We start from the raw sequence: 20,339 nt of genomic DNA on the forward strand, positions 1-20,339 counted from the left end.
TTTTATTTATTTATTTTTTATTTTTATATTTGCTAAACTTTATACAGGGTGTGATATTTTGATTCTTCAAACATTGAGAGTTAAATCCATCTTTTGTTTTATATTTAAAAAATAAATAATTCATTATAATTTTATTACTCTCTAAAATAAAAAAAGATTGACATATATATAATGCATTAAAAATGCTCTAACCCATAGTTTGCTGCTGGAGAAAAGTTATGCTCAAATTGCCTCTTGAAATTTACCTAGCATATAACCTTCAATTGCGATTAATTGCATTTCTTGATTCTTAATTAGCATAAATTTATTGATGATAAATATTAATTTTAGTTAAAATATTTATTATTTCTGAAAAGTTGATTGAGCCTTAAATACGAATTTACAAATTGAATTATAAATATTCTTATTACTTTAAAGATGTTTAAATATGTCTACTTTCTTATGCTGCTGCTACTATTAATTATAATAAATTCTAAAATTTGTAATAACACATTTATATTTCTTTCAATATTTTTCATAAGCATCTTGAATCGTAATATTTTAATTCATATTAATTATTTTCTCCAAGTAAATACTTTTCCAACGAATTTGGTTTTTTGTTAACAAAGCTTTTGGGAACTAAATAAATAAGTAACAGTGGTGTCTCAAACTTAGCAACTACTAATTAAGACTAACTTGCTAAATATATCTGACTGATGGGTGCTTTAACGCAGAAACCAAACAGACCATTCTATTATGTGAGAAGATGAGTTAATTGGAATTATTCCTGAAACAAACATATGGTTTGTTTTGATTCAAATTGAAGCTCATTATGCAATTTAGATTCACCAAAATAATATGCAATCACTAGAATAAGAAATTTGATTTTTTTTTTTTTTAAAAAAAAAGAAGAACCCTGAAAACAAAAATCATATTTTAGATTTATCTGCCCCTCAACAATGCCTTCTCAGCACTGTCCATCTCTTCAAGAATCCTGGCTTTCCGCTTTGCTGGAATCGGAGCTGTAGGTCCAAAGCTTATGTAATGCCCAGAAACAGCATTCAGTGCGGAATATATATCACGAAAGGAAGTGCGTCCGAGCAATGTTTTCTCTCTTCTATACTTAGCCACCCAAGAATTGGACGTCTCTCTTAGCTCAGCCACTGCAGTAGCTACATTTGGGTCGTTCTTCTCCATGTTAATTGTGCTTCTGATCTTGTCGATCACTTCTCCTGTCTCTTTCACATACTCTTCATCAGATGCAGCAAGAGCTGGAACCACTGGGACAACCCACGCTGGAATGAGAATGCCGGTGGCCAAGGACAAGAAGTTGCGGCGACACGGCTGCTGCTGTGCTGGTGGTGGGAGAGGACTGCTGGTGGCAACAATGAAGGCTTTGGATCTGGTGGCAGAGAGGGGTGTGGGTTTGGAGCCAGGGGTCCTTAGGAGTGTTGGTGACGCCATAGATTTTGTTAGAAGAGGAAAAGAAAAGGAGAGGAGTGTTTTCTACAGAAAAAAGAAAAAGAAAGGGTGTGGAGTGGAGCGGAGGGAGGTGGGATCTGTGCCACGTAGGCTTATCCCCTTATCTTATTATTGGATCTGTGGATGAGACACTGCCCAATCATAGTTTTGATTTTGATTTTTCTTCATCCGCAGCCAGTAATCAATTAATTAAATAATAAATAAATGTGCTGGAGTCCATACGATCAAAATAAAAAATTAATCAAAGTAACAAAATATACCATCATCATCATAAATGGCAAAGTGATTCAAAGAAGATCATAAAATACTCAGAAATCTATAACCCTAAAAGAGTGAAGTTAGAAACTGTCCTTAAGTTTAATTAGTACATTCGGACAACAAATTAAAATGACTTTGGCAGATGATAAAAAAGAAAGAAACTAACTAACAACTCGTGCAAGCATTCATTCAGCATTGTGCTATTACTTGGCTTAAGCTCTGCAGCCATAGCATCAGCATTGAGCAAAACAATTATCACTCAGCATCTATGAATTAATAAAATAAATCCAACCACCTAACAACTTTAACAGCAAATTTTGTCATAGAAATAGGAGTTGTTGGCGCAAGAAAAAGACAAAACAGAACGATACAAACTTCTCCATATCAAAAATCAAGAATCGCAACAAAGAGGCATTTAAATATGAATTACTTGAGTCATACCAAAGATCGCAGGGTGGTGGTTATACCTCCAAAACACAGTTACACGATCAGAATTCTAGCTTACTTAATTACGAATGCCCAACTTCATCCCTCTTGATCTTGCCACACACATTGCATTCCAAGAGAGTGATGTTCACATTTGACTGGGCCAAAGGAGCTAACGTGCCCCAGCAATTTGTGCCATCACACATGTATCTCAAAAAGAAATAGGCATGAGGAAAGTCGGAGTCGTTATCAGAGGGTGCATCGTCCTTTTCATCCGCCATTGCCTCCTCAGAGTCCTCCTCCATGGCCTCATTCTCATTCTCATCATCATCAGCATCATCATGTTCTTGATCAGACCAATTAGCTTCAACCTTGCAGCGATCGCAGTCACAGATAAAACCATAGTCCTCCCGCAGTCTCTTTTGTCGGGTGGAATAATCGTAATTAACAGGGAAGTAACTCAAGCAGATCTCTCTGCCTTGGGGGACATCATGAATCATCCGGATAATCAAGTCAGTATCTTGAGTGTCGACGTAGTCAAATCTGCAAGCATTCGGAAGGCAGTCGTGATTGAATAGGGCGGCCTTGGGATAGATGCCATAGGCTCGTACTGATCTCTTTCCATCATTGATATCAAAAGGCTCCATCAAGCCGAAAGCATTAAGCTTGTCCTTGGCAAGCAATGCGGAGGTGAGTTCCAAAGAGAAGGGGACTCCCCCAGTTGGAGGGCAGAGGGAAGAGATGAGGGAATGTAGGAATTGAGCATCTTCATCATCCCCGCCTCCTCCTTGGCCTTGAAGAGATAATAGAATCTGGAAGTTGGAAGGGGAGACGAGGAATAGATTGTAGGCAGCGATGAGGAAACGGGCCTGGACTTGGCGCTCCAAAGGCTGATGCACCACAAGGGATGAGCAGTCGTGCAGCCGACTTAATGCTTGGCAGACCCAGGGTGTGTTGGATGACGCCGATACACAATTAGGACTGCAGAATTTATGGTGAGAGCAAGTTGGACAGCATATAACTGCTGAGTGTATCTTTCTATAGCAGTTATCGCAATAAACTGAGGTGGAGGTGGGGGTGGAGGTGATTGATGATCTGCTGAGAGGAAAAGCAGAATAAAGGAGGAGAGGAGAATCCCTAACCACTACATCGCCGCCTCTCAACGGTTGATAGGATACAACACCTCTCCCTCTACCTTGAGTCTCCTGAATATTCACTAGGGTTTCACTCCACATCCTTCTCTTCTCTCTGTCCATTTCACTTGGCGGCGGATTACGACTTCCTTCCAATTTACCCTTCTCTCTCCAGTCCTGGGCTACAGCATCACCTTCCGCGTAACTATTTTTAAGTCCTCCAACTTTTTATTTTTATTCTATTAAATCCTTACATTTTATTATTTTTATTTTTATTTTAATTAAAGATCAAATAGTTCCTAACAAAAACAAAAATATAAATACAAAAACCCAATATAATAAAAAAAAATTCATAAAACATAAGTGAGAAAAAAATTTAATTTTTTTAAGTTAAAAATATCTATAATACGTTAGTAATATGGTCAAATATAGTTATTGTAACACCCGGAATTTTTATATATTTAATAATGAGTTTTTATTTAAGTTAATTTTAGCTTTATTTTTATTCAGTTTAATTGGAATGATTTAAATATAAATTTTAAATTTTTATGTTAGACAAACAAATGAGTTATTTTCCATATCCAATTAGTTTGATTTTTAAGGAGTTAATTAAATAAATTATTTGAGGAATAAATTATATTTTTATTTGGTTATTCAAAATTTTTCCAAATGTATATATATATATAAATAAAATTATATATTAGAAAATTATGATAGAAATTGTGAGAGATGTTTATAAAAGAATTTTGGAGAAAATTGGTATTATAATTGATTAGTAGTATTAAATTTTGAGTTGGAAATTGATTATTTAATTTAATTGTGTATAGGATTTAATTGGAGGATTATTTTGGAATAAGAATTAAAAGTACAATTTTATTTTTGTGAGGGTTTAATGGAAATTTGTGAGTTTGGTATTTTCGTAAATAAATATGTCGGTCAGGGGTATTTTTATAATTGTGTATTTTCAATAATTCGGATTTGGCCCAAATTAATTAGTTAAGGGCTTAATTGAAAGGCTAAAAAGAAGTTTGGGGGTTAAATTGAAATTCTGCAGGATGAGATTGTAAGTAATTAAGGAAGTTGAGGGACCAAATTATAATAAGGAAAAGTTCGGGGGCCTAATGTCGATATTGAAAGGAAAGAAAATCGGGGAAGAAGAGAGGTCTGGAGAGAGAGGAGCGCGCAGAAGAATAAGCTGCGGGCCGAGGCGCAGCCGACGATCTTGTGGGCGTCGGCGGCAACGGCACCAAGAAGCGATGGCGGCGCTCTTGCGAGGAGGAAGATGGCCGAAGCTTCCTTGCCGCCGTGCGGGCCCTTCCGGCTTCGGTGACTGTTGATCTCGGTGTCGATCGACTCCTCTCGCTCTTGGCCTTGTTTTGGCGGCAGCGGTGTCGACAATGGTAGCCGGAAACGGAAGATCCGGTGGAGAGAGAAAATGGAGGCAACCGAGGTTTTTCAGCTTTTCCGGTGAGCTCCAGCGGAGGATGGACGATCGGAGGACATATCCCGACTCTCCTCAGCTCAAGCTTCGCGATGGCACTGGTTTCGTGGCAATCGGGCTCCGTTTGCAAATCGACGGCCGAGATCGTTCCCAAATCTCTCCGGATGATCGGGTGTCAGATCGGAAAATCAGTAGCGGCGATCGTCGTCAGCGCGTCGTTGTGAGTCCGATGGTGTGTCCGGATTATCGATCGGACTCCGGCGGCCGGAGGCGAGTCGACCGAGCGTCTCGGTAATTTTCTCTGGCCCGTTAATTTTAGAAATTCTTTGATTTATTTTGTGTATCTATTGATTGTATTGAGTATTTGATGATATTTGTGAGTCATAAATAATTGTCTGTCAGTTTGCCTGCCTCGTATTTTGTGCTGTGTGGCGGAGTCGGGAAATAGTAAAGTTTGGGGACCCGACTCCCGTTATTTAAATTGTTGGATATTTGGAGTGTTTTCTGGCAGGTCCTGAACCCGTTTTTACGGGAGGTAATGTTCGTGTTGTAGGGGAGGTTCTGCCGGATTTTCGGTAGAATTCTCCCGAGTCGAGATTCTTAGACAGTTAGTCCTAGGAGTCTAGACCTAGGATTAATGATCGATTATTTCAGCGTTTTGATAAATTGTTTTCCGTGATTAGATGATCTGTCTGTTCGGCTCGCTCTAACTGAGGCACCGGAGCAGAGCTAGGAGGTCGCCCAATTCTGTGAGTTAAAGTCATTTAATCATTGCACTATTGCTAAGTTTGATTTTAATATGCTATTTTGGAAGTTTATGCTTAATTTGGTTATTAGTATCGCAATGTAAATAATTTTACTGGATTATTAATTAATGAAGATAATATAAGTATTATTATAGTAATGTTATAATAATACCAAATATAATCAGTTTTCCACATGAGTTGCCTGATGTCTTACTCTTAATTGTTAATTGTTATTTTGATATGGTTGAATGATTTCATTATACAATGATATTTATTAAATGTGAAGATTGCGTTTTGGGAAATGTGGCTTTCGTAGAACATGCCACCTGATGGGTTACATCAGGACCGCGTGCGCACCGGTAATGATCATGGACATGTAATTAGATTTTTATGGGTTGCCCTGGTCGAGCATTGCTCTCGGGGCGCCGGCTTATTTGGATACTTAAGTGACCGGACTGGAAGTAAGGTCCCTGGTCGAGCATTGCTCTCGGGGCGCCAGTCTTATTGGATTAAGAGAGCCAAAATGGCTATTAGAATTTGGGGTTAGGGTTCTACTTAGCCACACGTCCCGTGAAAGTAAAAATGTCTTTATTTATTTACTTTCTCTCCTTTTATCATTTTATTATTATGGTGTATGATTATATATTATAATTGCAATTATATTTAGAAATTGGTATATTGTTTTGAATAATTAATATATCATGTGAAGGTTGCAATTGTCCTTAGATTATTTGATTTTAACTCACTCTCGAGACTGACAGTCTCATTTTTACTGTTTTTCAGATTCGTGACTGTTAGTCCTCTCGCGACTCTTATTCAGTAACCCGACTCCTTCATCATCGGGTGATGTATTTGATTTGGTATGTAAATTGGTAAATCTTAAATTCTCCGCAGTAGTAATTAGTAGATGTATCAGTTGTAAATTTTATGAGTTTCGGGTCTCGCCTAATTTTTCTGGCAGACCGAAGTATTTATGTAGAATGTAGCTATTAAGATAATTTGTGATTTTAATAATATAAATTTGAGATGAGATTTGTTTAAGTCAGTGAGTGTCAGGCTTACTACGGGTTTCGGTGGCCTTACGCCTACCCATTCCCTAGTGCCGGTCACGGGTGGGGTCGTGACAGTTATTTCTTAAAAACAAAATTTGTAATATAATAAAATAATAGTTATTAATATATTTAAATGAGCTATGTAGCATACATTAAAATACCAATTCAATTAAACAAAAATATATATATATATATATATATATATTTATATATCAGGAAAATATACTATTTAATTCAATACTTTTATGTTGACCTATTGTACCAATTGATGTGAAATTATTTTATTTATAATTTAATTAGAGAAGAAAACAAATATCAATTTTATAATGCCACATGAGGGAATACAATAAGTTGCTATAAAAATATTAAATTGAATAACATTACTCTATTTTAAGTTACATTGGTTAACCCATCTAATCCTAAATTTTTGACACGTTCTAATGCAATTGCTTGCATTAGCAACAACCTCAAAACACCACATACAAGCAAGATATGATGCCCTTTGTTGAAGAAGATTAGGCAAATTACTGTTGAGGGAATACATTTCCAGATGAAAGGTAAAAGGTCATAGTAACTAAGCAATGCCATTACGGGCAGCACCGGAAATAACCGGTTGTGAGACCATAACAAGTTTCTATGTTTTTAAGCAGTAGACGTGTAACAATGCAGTCTCCTGACAACTGTTCAGGACATATACGTTTTGTAGCATATAACTAGATAAACTTGGCTTTGACTATCAATTAACTTGTACCCTCAGTTGATTGCCGGTAAATCTATCATAGTTTTACAATCTAATTAACAACTATCACATATGAAGGCAAACTACAGGCGCTTGCACTTTCCCCAATCAGGAGACATTGTCACCTATTCACTGTATTCAAGGCAACACATAGATTAATTGGCCTTGAAAGTAATAAAAAAGAATCAGACAGACATGCAGTGTTTAAGTCATCTCACTAGGTAAAGCCATTATGGGAACCATGGAAATAACAAGTCGTGAAACAATAACAAGCTTCTGTGCTTTTATACAGTAGCCTCACAACAATGCAGCAACTGAAATAGTGTCAAGGATATATACCTTTCTAGTCTTTATAATTGGCTTTCATTATCAACTAGGGCTTATAGCCTTCAATTAATTGCCAGTAAATCCATCAAGTGTTTATTTTTCCTTAATAGGGTCAAACAACTATAAAATACGGATGCAAACTAGGGTAACTATCCAGAATTGGTCACGCACTATCACATATTCAATATGTTCAAGGCTGGATAAATTGGCAGGCCATGCTGGTTATAGGAAAAGAAAAATGAAAATATAAAAGATAATATTGAGCATCAGCCGCTCAAAAAGCAATTGCAAAGTACATTTCCCGCAGATTAATTTATTCCAATCCTTACATCTGAACAGCAACAATATCAAGCTTTAAGTGCTGTCCCCACTTTCACAAGGTCTTCTAGGGCCTTCGAAATCTGTACCTCAGATAAACCTTCCAACCGAATGCCCCTCTCAACACCCATATCTGCAAAGAATCCAAGATTCCATGACTACAATACAATCAGAAGGCAAAATTACTGATATATACCAATATTAAGATACAAAGTCGTGCAAGAAATCTATTGAGGTGCAAGAAATCTAGTCCATAGTAGTTCCAAATAGATCAATGTTAGGTCATCATCAAACAAACAGCAAACCATCTCAATGCTTGTTTATCAAGAAGGAAAAGGTAATTCATCTACTACTTCCAAGTGGTGGGGAACAAAAACAAACCATTTCTCATTAACTAAGGCTGCGGAATTGCAAACAGCCCTTCGGAGAATCTCATGATAATGTTGCATTTGACAGTTTATAAGGGGGTGAAATGCTGCATGATATCACAAGGGGTTTCGTCCTTTACCACAAGAATGGATTTGTTATAGCGAGCTAGCATAAAGGGGAGTTGCCAGCAGGTAATAAATATGGGGATTAATGTTAACAAAAGAGACCATAGGTTAGCAAGGTGAAAAGAAAGGGGTGAAAATTTCTAAACTATCAGTGCCTCATCCAAAAGAAAAGAAAAAGATCATCAAGATTTCACACCAAATGGATTTAGGGATCTGAGTGTGAAGGTGTGATTTTGACTATTTCCAGATCTCTTTTCTGGCAGAGGACGCAGGGCCATTCCGTCAGAGAAAGAAAAGTCGATTGAAATAGTAATCAGTAGACAACAACCACATGTCAAGGACACTAGAGAATCAAAACAGAATATTTCATTGCTTGTACAGGAAAAAAAGAAAAAAAAAAAAGAATAAGCATAAATCACAATACAATAACTTAATAGAGCTAAATACACCTTGATCCAATTTAATGGAGTTGTTTGACTACAGAACAAGCCTTAACAATGCTCCAGTTACAGACCCTTGCTTTCTAGTTAGACAAATTTCATTAAGCCTAATTACAGCCCAAGGGCGTGATAGAAAAAGAGTTGGTCTTTCAAAGTTTCTGAAGTTCCAAAGGTGACTCGGAAGAGGAGTAATATTGGGAATGAATTAATGCAAGAATCCATCATGCTGAAGCAACAGTTCCGCATGAATGTCAATGGAGCAGCACTCGCCAGTTAGCACCTATTAAAGAAAACTGAACTGGATTTACAGGCGTCTACAACTGCATCAAAAGCAGTCATCTAATCCCACCAAAGCAGGATAAGATATCACTAACAGTGAAGAATCTATCCGCGACCACTAACATAACCTACCTATCTAGATTGAGATTACCGTTTGAATGGCATGTCAATTATTGGCGAAATGCGCAGCTACAGACATGGACAACAGTCCATTGCCAAAAAGTAGTCGCGAATAAGAGAATAGATATTGAAAGAAAAATTAGTGAATACAAATTCCAAACAACAACAGCAGCAACAACATTCAGAAACCCAAATCCAGTTGTTAAACATACATATATGTATAGCCTCTAAGGGAATTTAAGCAGGGGAATGGTTTATGGTAGACATGAAAACAGCATATAAAAAATCATAAGGGGGAATTCCATAGGAAAAGGAAAAAAAGAAATAGAGAAAAAGGAGGAGATCTCTGAGACTGTAAGATGAAAATTTCAAGAGAATGTAAGATTTGAATTAGTAATAGTGCAAACAAATAAGGAAAGAAAAAGGAAAAAAGTGAAATACCAAATCTAGCCCATAACTGAGGCTGGATCCCATTGCACTCACGGATAAGAATGGGGAGTTTAGGGTTGAGAGACTTGAGGTCCTTGTAATTATTCTCCACGAATGCTCTGTGAAATAATAAAATTCAAAAATATAATAAAATAATGGAAAAGAGAAAAAAAAAAAAAAAAATACCTAGCAGATGAACTTGAAGGCGATGATTGGCAGAGCAGAATCCGAAGCTCTTTAAGATTGCGAGAGAGTTGTCCTCTCCATGCCATTTTCTTTCTTTCTTTCTTTCCTTCCTTCCTTCCTTCCTTCTTTCTTTGTTTTTGATGCTGTGCTAGTCGACGACTGATGATGGTTGGAATTGGAGTTGGATCTTTTCATTTTTTTCGGTGGGCTCATAGGCCCATTGGGTTTTACCGGAGGCCTAGGGTTGGGGTGGGAAAGCGTCGTACAAAAGGGAACGAATCGATATTATTATATTTATTTTTGTTATTCTTAAGCATAAAAAGGACGAATTGCAGCCTCTATTTTCATTTCTCTTCTATATTAGAAGGAGGCGATTAGCCATATCGTTTCCACCGCACGCGCCGTCAGGTCTCTCTCCCCCCTTTCTTTTTTAAATATTATTTTATTTCTTATTTTAATCCATCATGAGGCATGTGTGCGTATGATTTCTCTCTCTCTCTATTCTTTTTCTTATTATTTTATTTGCGCTGAGATTTAATTAATATATGATTTTATGTGCTTATGATAGTTTTGCGATTGGAGATGGATTTTTCTTTTTGTCTTTGATTTTTTTTTTCCTCGCTACGATTGATTGATGAATAGATTGATTAGCTGTTGGACCAAAAGGCTTTTTCACTTATTAATTGATTATAATTTGCCGCAACATGATCGGTATCAAACCAAACTTTTGATGAAGTGTTCGTGTTATGTGTGTATGAATATGGCGTTTTCTCTTTTCGCCAAAATTGCCTTTGTTTCTTCTCCTCTCCAATTTTTGCCTTTTAACTACTTTATAATTTTTTTTAAGATTCGTCTCTTTACTAGTTGGATGACTATTTGTTTTATCCAAATCTTGTTCTTTTCGAATTGCTACATTTCTGCATCAATTTGATTGGCGAATTTTATTTTTGTTGGTTTCCTATTTCATTGCCCACTTCAGAATCTCCAGACTTCATTATTCTTTTAACACTGATCCTAATTATGAATTTATCGGATTGATCATAGTTTCATCTCTTTATGTGCCTATTTTATTATTCTCTCTCTCTTGAACTTTCCAACCTTAAAAAGATGTATTCAATGTATGATTTTGTTTATAATGATCTATTTTTCAATGTTCACAGGTAAACTGTTCACTGCTTTATAGGGGACAACAAAATGTCAGACGGTCATGAGACTGATAAAAACATCGAAATATGGAAAATTAAAAAGCTTATAAAAGCACTGGAAGCTGCTCGAGGCAATGGCACAAGCATGATTTCTCTTATCATGCCTCCTCGTGATCAGATATCCCGTGTCACTAAGATGCTTGGAGATGAGTTTGGAACTGCCTCTAACATTAAAAGCAGGGTCAATAGACAATCTGTGTTAGGTGCAATTACATCTGCTCAGCAAAGGCTCAAACTTTACAACAAGGTTCCTCCAAATGGGCTCGTGCTTTACACTGGAACAATTGTAACTGATGATGGCAAAGAAAAGAAGGTAACAATCGATTTTGAGCCTTTTAGGCCGATCAATGCATCTCTTTACCTGTGTGACAACAAATTTCATACAGAAGCTCTTAATGAGCTGTTGGAATCCGATGAGAAGTTTGGCTTTATTGTCATGGATGGTAACGGGACCCTTTTTGGGACACTCAGTGGTAACACCAGAGAGGTTCTTCATAAATTTACTGTTGACCTGCCAAAGAAGCATGGTAGGGGGGGGCAATCTGCACTTCGATTTGCTCGACTTCGAATGGAGAAGCGTCACAATTATGTGAGGAAGACAGCAGAACTTGCCACCCAATTTTTTATTAATCCTGCCACCAGCCAGCCCAACGTGTCAGGTTTAATTCTCGCTGGATCTGCTGACTTCAAGACTGAACTGAGTCAGTCTGATATGTTTGATCCTCGACTTCAGGCTAAAATTCTGAATGTGGTTGATGTTTCATATGGGGGGGAGAATGGTTTTAATCAGGCAATTGAGCTGTCTTCGGAAATTCTCTCCAATGTGAAGTTTATACAGGAGAAGCGCCTGATAGGCAGTTACTTTGAAGAGATTAGCCAGGATACTGGAAAATATGTCTTTGGCGTGGACGATACCCTGAAAGCACTAGAGATGGGTGCTGTTGAAACTCTCATTGTGTGGGAAAATTTGGATATTGCTAGGTATGATTTAAAAAACAGCACTACCGGTGAGGTTCTCATAAAACATTTGAACAAGGAGCAGGAGGCTAATCAGAGTAACTTTAGGGATCCTGCAACTTCCGCTGAATTGGAGGTTCAGGAAAAGATGCCGTTGCTTGAGTGGTTTGCTAATGAGTACAAGCGGTTTGGTTGCTCTTTGGAGTTTGTTACCAACAAATCACAAGAAGGATCCCAGTTTTGCAGAGGGTTTGGCGGGATTGGCGGAATTCTCCGCTACCAGCTTGATATGAGGGATTTTGATGAGCTATCTGATGATGAGGTCTATGGTGACTCTGAATAGCAATCAGCCAACTCTACCCCATTGGTGGTGCAGGAGAATGGGGTGAAAATGCCTGCGCCAGCAAGTGAGCACAGCACGCGAGATATCGTGTTTGCTGCTTTAAAAATTTGTCACAGTTTTAATTGAGGTTCTATCCCTGAACTCAATATTGAATTTTGCTATAGCATGTCATTTTTTTTTATATTTATAAATAATAAGCTTTCTGTGTATCCTTTTGGTTGAAGGAGATCGAGATACTTACGTTTAAAGCAAAACTATGGTGATGATGCTTGGTTCTCAAGCCGTAGCAGCTGGAAAGTTAAAACTACCCCAATATTGGTGCAGCTTAAGCATGGTCAAGAGTCTAAGAATGGTGCCGGATGATATCTGGAGAATGAAGACTGCAGATTCTTATAAAAAGTATATGGGCTTTAGGATAATTAAATGGTTTATGTAAAACTTCTATGTATTCTTGGTTATTGAATAAGTTAAAAATTGTGGAGTTGATGTCTGGATGAAGATTGCATCAAAGTAGTATTATTAATGGTTTGTGTAAGACTGTTATGTGTGCTCTTCAGAGAATACTTTGGCGTTAAAACTCGTTTAGAGGTTTTCTATATGGCATTCACGGATTATAAGATTTTCTATTTTAATAAGCAAGTTCCCAGCCTGAATATTTTATTAGGCCTCGACCTGTTGTTTGGCTTGCTCCCTCCGGTGCCTGTAATGTCGGGTCACACGTTACCTAGCTATCGAATGCAACAATGTTAGGTGGAGGATCTACAGTGTTGAACAAACATTGGAACCATGTTTCTTTTTTCAAAGTCTCGATGCTTGAAACAGCTGCTTTACATGTAAAACTGTAAGAATTTAAAAGTGAGCATGCGACATTTCATTCCTTTACTAGTCCCATATCAATTTATCTTTTTGCATCCATTAACTTGATGAAATAAAGTATTTCAATGTTTTTGCATTCATCAAGTTCATAGAACAATATCTCAAATTTTGTTTGTGCCCATAAAAATAGATTTGAGTATCTACTTTTTCACAAAACTAAAAAATGGAATTCCATACATTTGATTCTGGTTCTCAGATTTCAGCACCCAAATGGTTCTACCAGAATTAGAAAACTGTATTAGTTAAGCAGGTGGACTATTGCAATACTTCCAAAAGGGATTTGATAGTCCTAAGCAAGTCTGGAAATACGATTACCCTGTGTCAAGCCCAGACTCAGGTGTGTTCATGCTACATCTGCGACAATCAACCAAGGAAAGAAAAAAAAGAACCCATATAGGTGTGCATGCTACATCTGCGACAATCAACCAAGGAAAGAAAAAAAAGAACCCATATGGAAAAGGTCTACGATAATTGCAAAGCAGAAGAACCCCGGTATCCACATCTTCTAGCAAGGAATGCCAGAGGCAAAAACTTCTTGTGGATTGCATTCAAAATCACCTCCTCTATTCCTGAAATAAAACAAGAAATTGCATCAATAGAAGAAACCATTGCCAAAAACAAATAATGACTGAGGGCTTATTGTTACTCATGCACTTATCACTAATTTTAATATGGTTCACCTTTCACTTTGCACAAGTAAAATACTCCTCGACGCAGAAAATAAAAAACCAAGAACATATTAGAATCAAAGATAATATCTAAGAAATAATCAAAGCTTGTTCTTTTCGCTCAATCATCTTTCAACTCAAGAAACAACACATCACCTCAAATGGAAGATCCAAGCTCGCTAATAACAATGCCATCACTACCAACTCGAGGCAGACCTCGGATTGACTTTTTCTTTACCCAGTGCCTATTTCTGAATGAGAAGATATTTGGCTTAACTAATATTCACTAATTACTCTTTGAAGGGCAAAATTGTGAATCATTTAAAAATTGGCAAACTCCGAAAAGAACTAATGGAAGGGCTTTAGTATAATAAATTAGCTAACTATCTTTGTAACTTTAAATTGCGACTAGAATATAAATTGCTCAATTTTTTAAAAGTTACGCATGCAAATTATTATTATAGATATTTAATAAATTAGTATTTAATATAATATTAAATAGCAAATAATTCCACTAATAAAATATTATTATAATAATAATAAACACATAAATTAATATATCAACAAAATAAAAATTGAAAGTATCATATTTTTTTCCTATGACTTCTTGTTTTCAATTTTTGCAAAAATTTGTATTAAATTATTTGAACTTCATCATAGGTATATATATAGTGTGATATAAAGTAATTCATCAATTTTTTATAGGATTAAGAATATATATAGGATTAAAATAATATACACGTGAATAAATAAGTTAATAAAATAAAATTAAAAGTATCATACTTTTTTTCTTTTCACTTATTGTCTTATATTTTTTCGAAAATTTGTAGCGAGTTATTTAAACTCCGTCATAGTTATATATATATTATGATATATTCATTAGTTTCTTATAGGATTAGGAATGTATATGAAATTATGATAGAATTAGGATTTGATCAGATTAATCACTAATTAATTCTCTTAGGATTAGAAAATTAATCACTAATTAATTCTATTAGAATTAGAAAATTAAATTAATTACATGTATAATTAGAATATGATAAAGTTAGTAATAACTGATTAATTATAGGGGTAATTTAGTCAGTTTTAAATATCATTAACTTATATATCCGGTTTGACCTCGACTTAACCCTAGTTGAACCTCTAACCCTCGACCCTCTGACATGACTAGATTCTTGACCAACCATCCCAAGGCAGACTATAATGCTGGCTTGGATAGATCATGGGCACATTACCCTTAGTTCAAGGGAAATGATAACCCTTTCCTCATAGATGCAGCCTTGATAATTTCTCAGATATTAAAATCTGACACCAGAAAGTTAATAGTTGCACATATAGAATGCTCAAGGCTAGCTCTAAACTCACACCTTTGCAAACCACAAACTTGCATGCTAAGCAAGCCTACACTTGCCTAAGTTCAAAAACTCTATCATTCGAGGTAAAATGGTGAGGAAATAAACTGAACCTTCCACATTCTCTTCTGCTACAGGATGCAATTGATCATCAATATCACATTTTTTTTGGATTCTTATGGCTACTTAATACTGGTGGCAAGGATAATACTAAACTAATGCAAAAAAGTCACAGAGAAAAGACACAAAATGAGGAGAGATCTAGGAAGCAGAATATTTAATTCCAAAATCACATAATAGATAACATAATACCTGTTCCATTGATGCAGAATCACTATCTTTCTGCTCATCAAGATTGCTTGGTTCATGATCAGTCTTATTATCACCATCAGTGGCCATTTTGTCATCTTTCTCTTGGACGGTGTTGAGTTCACTATCATTATCAAATATATTCAGATCTGTAGGAATCTGACCTGAATTCAATGCCTATCATTCAACATCCATTCAGAAGTTCCAAGTTAGCCTCAAGCATAGATTTGAAATATACAAAGATTAAATTCAACATGCCCGCCAATAAAGCAAAAAGCAGTTACCTTCTCAAGTCTGGCTACCTCTTCAAGAGTTTGGGAATTCACAATAGCAGCCTGCATAACAATCATATACCAAATGAAACAGAATATAACCTGAATTTAATGTACACACACTAATGGCAAAAGATGTAGGAGTCATTTGTACATTTACAAATTCAAGCATCAACACTTAAAGAACATGTATATTCTCAAATAAACCACGTTAGAGCACAATTGCTTCAGCATCTCATGTTACTGAAATATTTACTCATATCTCTATAATAATAGATGAAATGTGAAACCACATTATTTTGAGCATGATACAGCTGGAACAAACGTGCCTGGAGTAATCAATAACCTTGCACAACATGAAAAATGTAAATAATAAGAAAACAAAGTTCTAACTATGATAAATCACTATGTTGCAAAAATAACTATGAAAAAATGTGATTCCACATGGTTTTTCTTTTCCCCCAATAGAAAGTACCAAAATGCTTAGAAATAATAGTTTCCCACAGACATTAGCCTTAGGCCAATATAAAAAGGTTCTACTACTAAGGACTAATAATTAGTGAAATTTGTGGTTCATTAAAATTCACAAAAGAAATTTAAACAAAAAAAGAAGCCATTCTCCTTCTATATCCTACAGCTATAGTTTGTTTTCTTAAGGAAGGGAACAAATTAATTTTTTGGCAGTTACGCCCCTTAAGCCGACCCCAACTAGCATGGGAGTTCATTGAGTTGAGATTTACTTATGTCCCTCAATAAGGTTACTCAAGAAAACATAAGATAATTGCCAAGAATTTTACCTTTTTGCTATTTCGCTTTAAGGAATTATGCAAGTAGTTTTGCTATTTCTAGTTTCATAGACAACAAAAATCATTTTTTCAACCCCCCATTGCTATTCTCTTATTTGACACAATCCACAAAAGTATAATTCTTCCAACCTAATCGTGCTGCCAATGTGCTACTTTGACTCCCATAAATTTTCCAGCATAATCTACTAGAAATTGATTTAATTAATGTGGGAATTAACGAATGAGTGATGCTCACCAATAGAATTGGGCTTGGATCTAACCAATACAAAAAGAACTGTAAACTTGCCACTTGGTAGGTTGGACCTTAATACTCTTAAGTTATTTATATTTTTTATTCTTTAGCAATGTAGAATTTCTAATGCTCCCCTTCAAGCGCAACTAGAATACCCTTGAAACTTGAAATTGCTTGAAATGGAGCGGGCCTAGCTGAGCCACTAGGACTGAACATCCAGATGTCAAAGTCAGTAAATTAAGAAACCAAGTCGCCAGAACTGAACATCCAATAGAATTGGGCTTGGATCTAACCAATACAAAAATAACTGTAAACTTGCCACTTGGTTGGTTGGACCTTAGTACTCTTAAGTTATTTATATCTTTTATTCTTTAGCAATGTAGGACCCTTGAAACTTGAAATTGCTTGAAATGGAGCGGGCTTAACTGAGCCACTAGGACTGAACATCCAGACATCAAAGTCAGTAAATTAAGAAACCAAGCCGCCAGAACTGAACATCCAGACAGCAAGTCAGGAAATTAAGAAACCAAGACATACATACTCTGATACCATATTAGAAATTGAATTGGTGGGAATTAGAACTAGCCAATTGGTTTGTTCGACCTTAGCACTCTTAAGTTGTTTATATTTCTTATTCTTTAGCAATATAGAATCTCTAGCATAATCTCTACAGCAAATAGTATAAGTCCTCTTACATTCATGCAGTAAGCTCCAAAAGCATTAAGCAAGCTATTTTTCGCAATGATATTCTTGATGGTAAACCAATTACAAGAAATTATAAATAGCAAGAACCAATTACTCCATACTCTATAGATACCATCACAACCTCTAAACTAGATGATTATTGCTCAACGATGGAACTTTGCTTATTTCTTTTTTTGAGGATCAACGAATCAAATGATATTTTTGTTCCAATTTTTGGCCAGAGAGAGAATGGGCACGACTCCCCCTATTCTCGTTCTACTGTCCAAAACACGCCAAGATTCGACAGTTGTGATTCCACTTTCATGTCTTGGGTTGAGCTTTATCACTCTTTCTATACCTCTTCCTTGGAGCCCAGGGAGGAGTTAGGAATAGGAATAAGGAGAAGCGAGAAACACTTAAATGGAGGAAATGATTGTATTTCGTCCTTTTTTCACATAATAAGTTTGAGCAATTCTCATATATAACCAATGAGAAAAAAGGAGAGGAGAGGATTTAAGCTTTTTTAGTTTATCTGAAACAGATTACATGCTAAATGGCAAGCCTTAGCCAATGAAAACATTACTAGAAACACCTAATTATTTACCAAAATTTAGCATACTAACCTTGTGAATATTTAAATTTTCTTAGCATAGTACCTTTATTGCTATAATTTGCTCAGGCGTGGGAGCAACCACTTTCGGATTCTGTTGCTCCTCTGCATCTTCTGTAACATTTGGAACCTCACCTGGAATGAATGTTTTGGCAGACTCCCTTATAGCCTCCTCTTCAACTTCTTTGGATGCAAACAAATTTTCCGCTTCCATTCGCTCCTGCCATCCATCAACAATAATGACAACCAACTAAGAAGATCAGTGCATAAATAATTTACAATTAAAAAGATGAACTAAATCTATAAAACACTAAGTATTATATTCAAAGCTCCTTTTTATCTGTCAAGCATTTGAAAATGGTCATTAGCAAGTTATAACAGTCAAAGGCACATACTCTATACCATTCTATTTATGCATTCTACTGGGTCCAAAAATTAGACTTCCAAGGATTTTTCTATCCTTATACTATATCCACATCAATGAATTTTCCATGAGTTTCAAAATAAAATTATTGAAGAATATTTCAACCTTTACAGGGTTGATAGATTTTCTTAAGAATAAATCAACAATAGGTTCCATTAAAACCCTAATTGTCACTTTGGCTTTTTTAGTGAGGGTGCCATCTTACATTTCTAAACAAGAAATAAAACATTTGCACATGCAAAACAAATAAGCATAAAAAGACAGAAAAAAGAAGAAATTCAAATTTGGAAATTTTGGCCAAACAACATATCTCACCTTGCTTTTCACCTTCTTGAAATCAAGAACCCGAAGTGATTTTAGCTTGTGAATGATGTACAGTCTATAATTTGGTTTTTTGGTGATGCTATTATCCAGAAGACTGAGGAACTGCAGTTTTGGAAGAGAAGCGAGAGGATCAATCTCTACCAGATTGACAAGCCTGTTATTTGTAAGTACCAATGTGTGTAATTTGGGCAAAAACTCTGCAAGATAAAGCAACAAAAGATGGCAGTAAGCTTTCTATTGAAAAGAAGGAAAAAGTAGAGTATGATTAACTGCTGCATAATTATTAGACTAAACGAATTAAACTGATGTTAAAAGCCTACCTCCAATGTTGGGATTGATACGGGTAATTCTGTTGTTATTGATAAGCAAAGTGCCCAAACGAGTCAGATATGGCATGTTTTCCAGCTTAACAATCTCATTGTCAGACAAATCAATGGTATCAAATTGGTCCTATAAACAAGACAATGTATCAATCACTATAATGAAGAAGCAAGGCGTATAGTATGATATTCTAAATTCATTTTGACAAAAAAAGAATATGTACTAAGCATGCACATTCTACATAATAGTTATATCAAGTGGTTGATAAGAGGGGGTTATTCGGGTAACTAGAGGTGTATAAGTATAAAAGAAAAAACAAAACCTGGGTTAGTTCAATTTGACAGATATCGAGTAACCTTGGGACTTGCTAGGGTTATTTGCAAGACAAGAGCAGAGGATATATGCAACTATTCTGATTGAAAAACATGTGCAATAAATAAATAAATTTAAAAAAAAAAAAACAAAACAAAAGCGACAGAGAAAAGCAAAGCACCTCAGTAGCACCCAAGTTTTCTATAACAGGGATTTTGTTACCTGCAAGTGCGAGCAAAGTTTAAAATAACAGAGAAGAAGAAAGTGAGTGTTAGCTAGGGTTCCACAGCAACTCACCTCGAAGATCCAACTCCCGCTCCTTAATGGCGTTAAAGAAATGAGGGCTTTTCCATATCAAGTCTGCAGTGAGCCTCACCATCCCTTTCTTCTCTTCCCTTAACTAATATTAAATATGGAGAATACAGCGCTAAACAGAGTAAAAACAACTGCTCTTTTTAACTGACACAATGAAACCTACACATTAAACTGACAACAACCAGTAACTTGTCGTCCAACGCCGGCGCTACCAGCGGCGAGCGGCTTCTCTAAACTTGGACTGCTGCACCTTGTTCAATTTGGTTTAGGACCGCACGAGTTAGGACCCAGGGAAAAATTCCTTTTCTTAATTATAATGATTCTTCCGGCCTGTTCCTTTTCGGTTTTACTTTCGTTTTCCTCTCCTTTTATTAACCTTTGTTAAATTACTATATAATTCCTAAATTTTAGTAGAATTCTCAATTGGCCCCCTCTATTTTTAACCCTAATAACTTGATACGTTTAAAAATTTCCTAATGT

General features: G+C 36.0%; 5 protein-coding genes across 6 annotated transcripts; 1 reads left to right on the forward strand and 4 right to left on the reverse strand.

Annotated features, from left to right (window-relative positions):
• Positions 1 to 767: 767 nt before the first annotated feature.
• On the reverse strand, positions 768 to 1,545 carry LOC8285731 (photosystem II repair protein PSB27-H1, chloroplastic). The gene has a single exon (XM_002512662.4). The coding sequence runs from the start codon at positions 1,441 to 1,443 to the stop codon at positions 922 to 924; it is 522 nt and encodes a 173-aa protein (XP_002512708.1). The 5' UTR covers positions 1,444 to 1,545; the 3' UTR covers positions 768 to 921.
• A 470-nt stretch (positions 1,546 to 2,015) lies between these two features.
• Positions 2,016 to 3,500, reverse strand: LOC8285732 (histone-lysine N-methyltransferase ASHR2). Its single transcript, XM_025156134.2, has one exon. The coding sequence runs from the start codon at positions 3,399 to 3,401 to the stop codon at positions 2,229 to 2,231; it is 1,173 nt and encodes a 390-aa protein (XP_025011902.2). The 5' UTR covers positions 3,402 to 3,500; the 3' UTR covers positions 2,016 to 2,228.
• Positions 3,501 to 7,729: 4,229 nt separating this feature from the next.
• LOC8285733 (NADH dehydrogenase [ubiquinone] 1 alpha subcomplex subunit 2) lies at positions 7,730 to 10,064 on the reverse strand. The gene is made up of 3 exons (XM_002512664.4): positions 9,850 to 10,064; positions 9,676 to 9,782; positions 7,730 to 8,034 (listed from the first exon to the last, which is right to left on the reverse strand). Exons 1-3 carry the CDS (start codon positions 9,933 to 9,935, stop codon positions 7,931 to 7,933), a joined length of 297 nt encoding a protein of 98 aa, XP_002512710.1. The 5' UTR covers positions 9,936 to 10,064; the 3' UTR covers positions 7,730 to 7,930.
• A 52-nt stretch (positions 10,065 to 10,116) lies between these two features.
• Positions 10,117 to 12,989, forward strand: LOC8285734 (eukaryotic peptide chain release factor subunit 1-3). Of its 2 annotated transcripts, none has more exons than XM_015715003.2 (3): positions 10,117 to 10,257; positions 11,010 to 12,481; positions 12,582 to 12,989. In XM_015715003.2, the coding sequence occupies exon 2, from the start codon at positions 11,044 to 11,046 to the stop codon at positions 12,352 to 12,354; it is 1,311 nt and encodes a 436-aa protein (XP_015570489.1). In that variant the 5' UTR covers positions 10,117 to 10,257; positions 11,010 to 11,043; the 3' UTR covers positions 12,355 to 12,481; positions 12,582 to 12,989. The 2 variants fall into 2 exon arrangements, with proteins under 2 accessions (XP_015570489.1, XP_002512711.1); XM_002512665.4 differs by having other exon boundaries at positions 10,118 to 10,257; positions 12,579 to 12,989.
• A 340-nt stretch (positions 12,990 to 13,329) lies between these two features.
• Positions 13,330 to 20,210, reverse strand: LOC8285735 (U2 small nuclear ribonucleoprotein A'). Its single transcript, XM_002512666.4, has 8 exons — positions 19,842 to 20,210; positions 19,726 to 19,766; positions 19,232 to 19,361; positions 18,903 to 19,108; positions 18,210 to 18,383; positions 15,844 to 15,894; positions 15,563 to 15,736; positions 13,330 to 13,799 (listed from the first exon to the last, which is right to left on the reverse strand). Exons 1-8 carry the CDS (start codon positions 19,921 to 19,923, stop codon positions 13,794 to 13,796), a joined length of 864 nt encoding a protein of 287 aa, XP_002512712.1. The 5' UTR covers positions 19,924 to 20,210; the 3' UTR covers positions 13,330 to 13,793.
• Between the last annotated feature and the right edge of the window lie 129 nt (positions 20,211 to 20,339).

This window comes from Ricinus communis, chromosome 10, assembly GCF_019578655.1.
Source record: "Ricinus communis isolate WT05 ecotype wild-type chromosome 10, ASM1957865v1, whole genome shotgun sequence".
Lineage (NCBI taxonomy): Eukaryota > Viridiplantae > Streptophyta > Magnoliopsida > Malpighiales > Euphorbiaceae > Ricinus > Ricinus communis.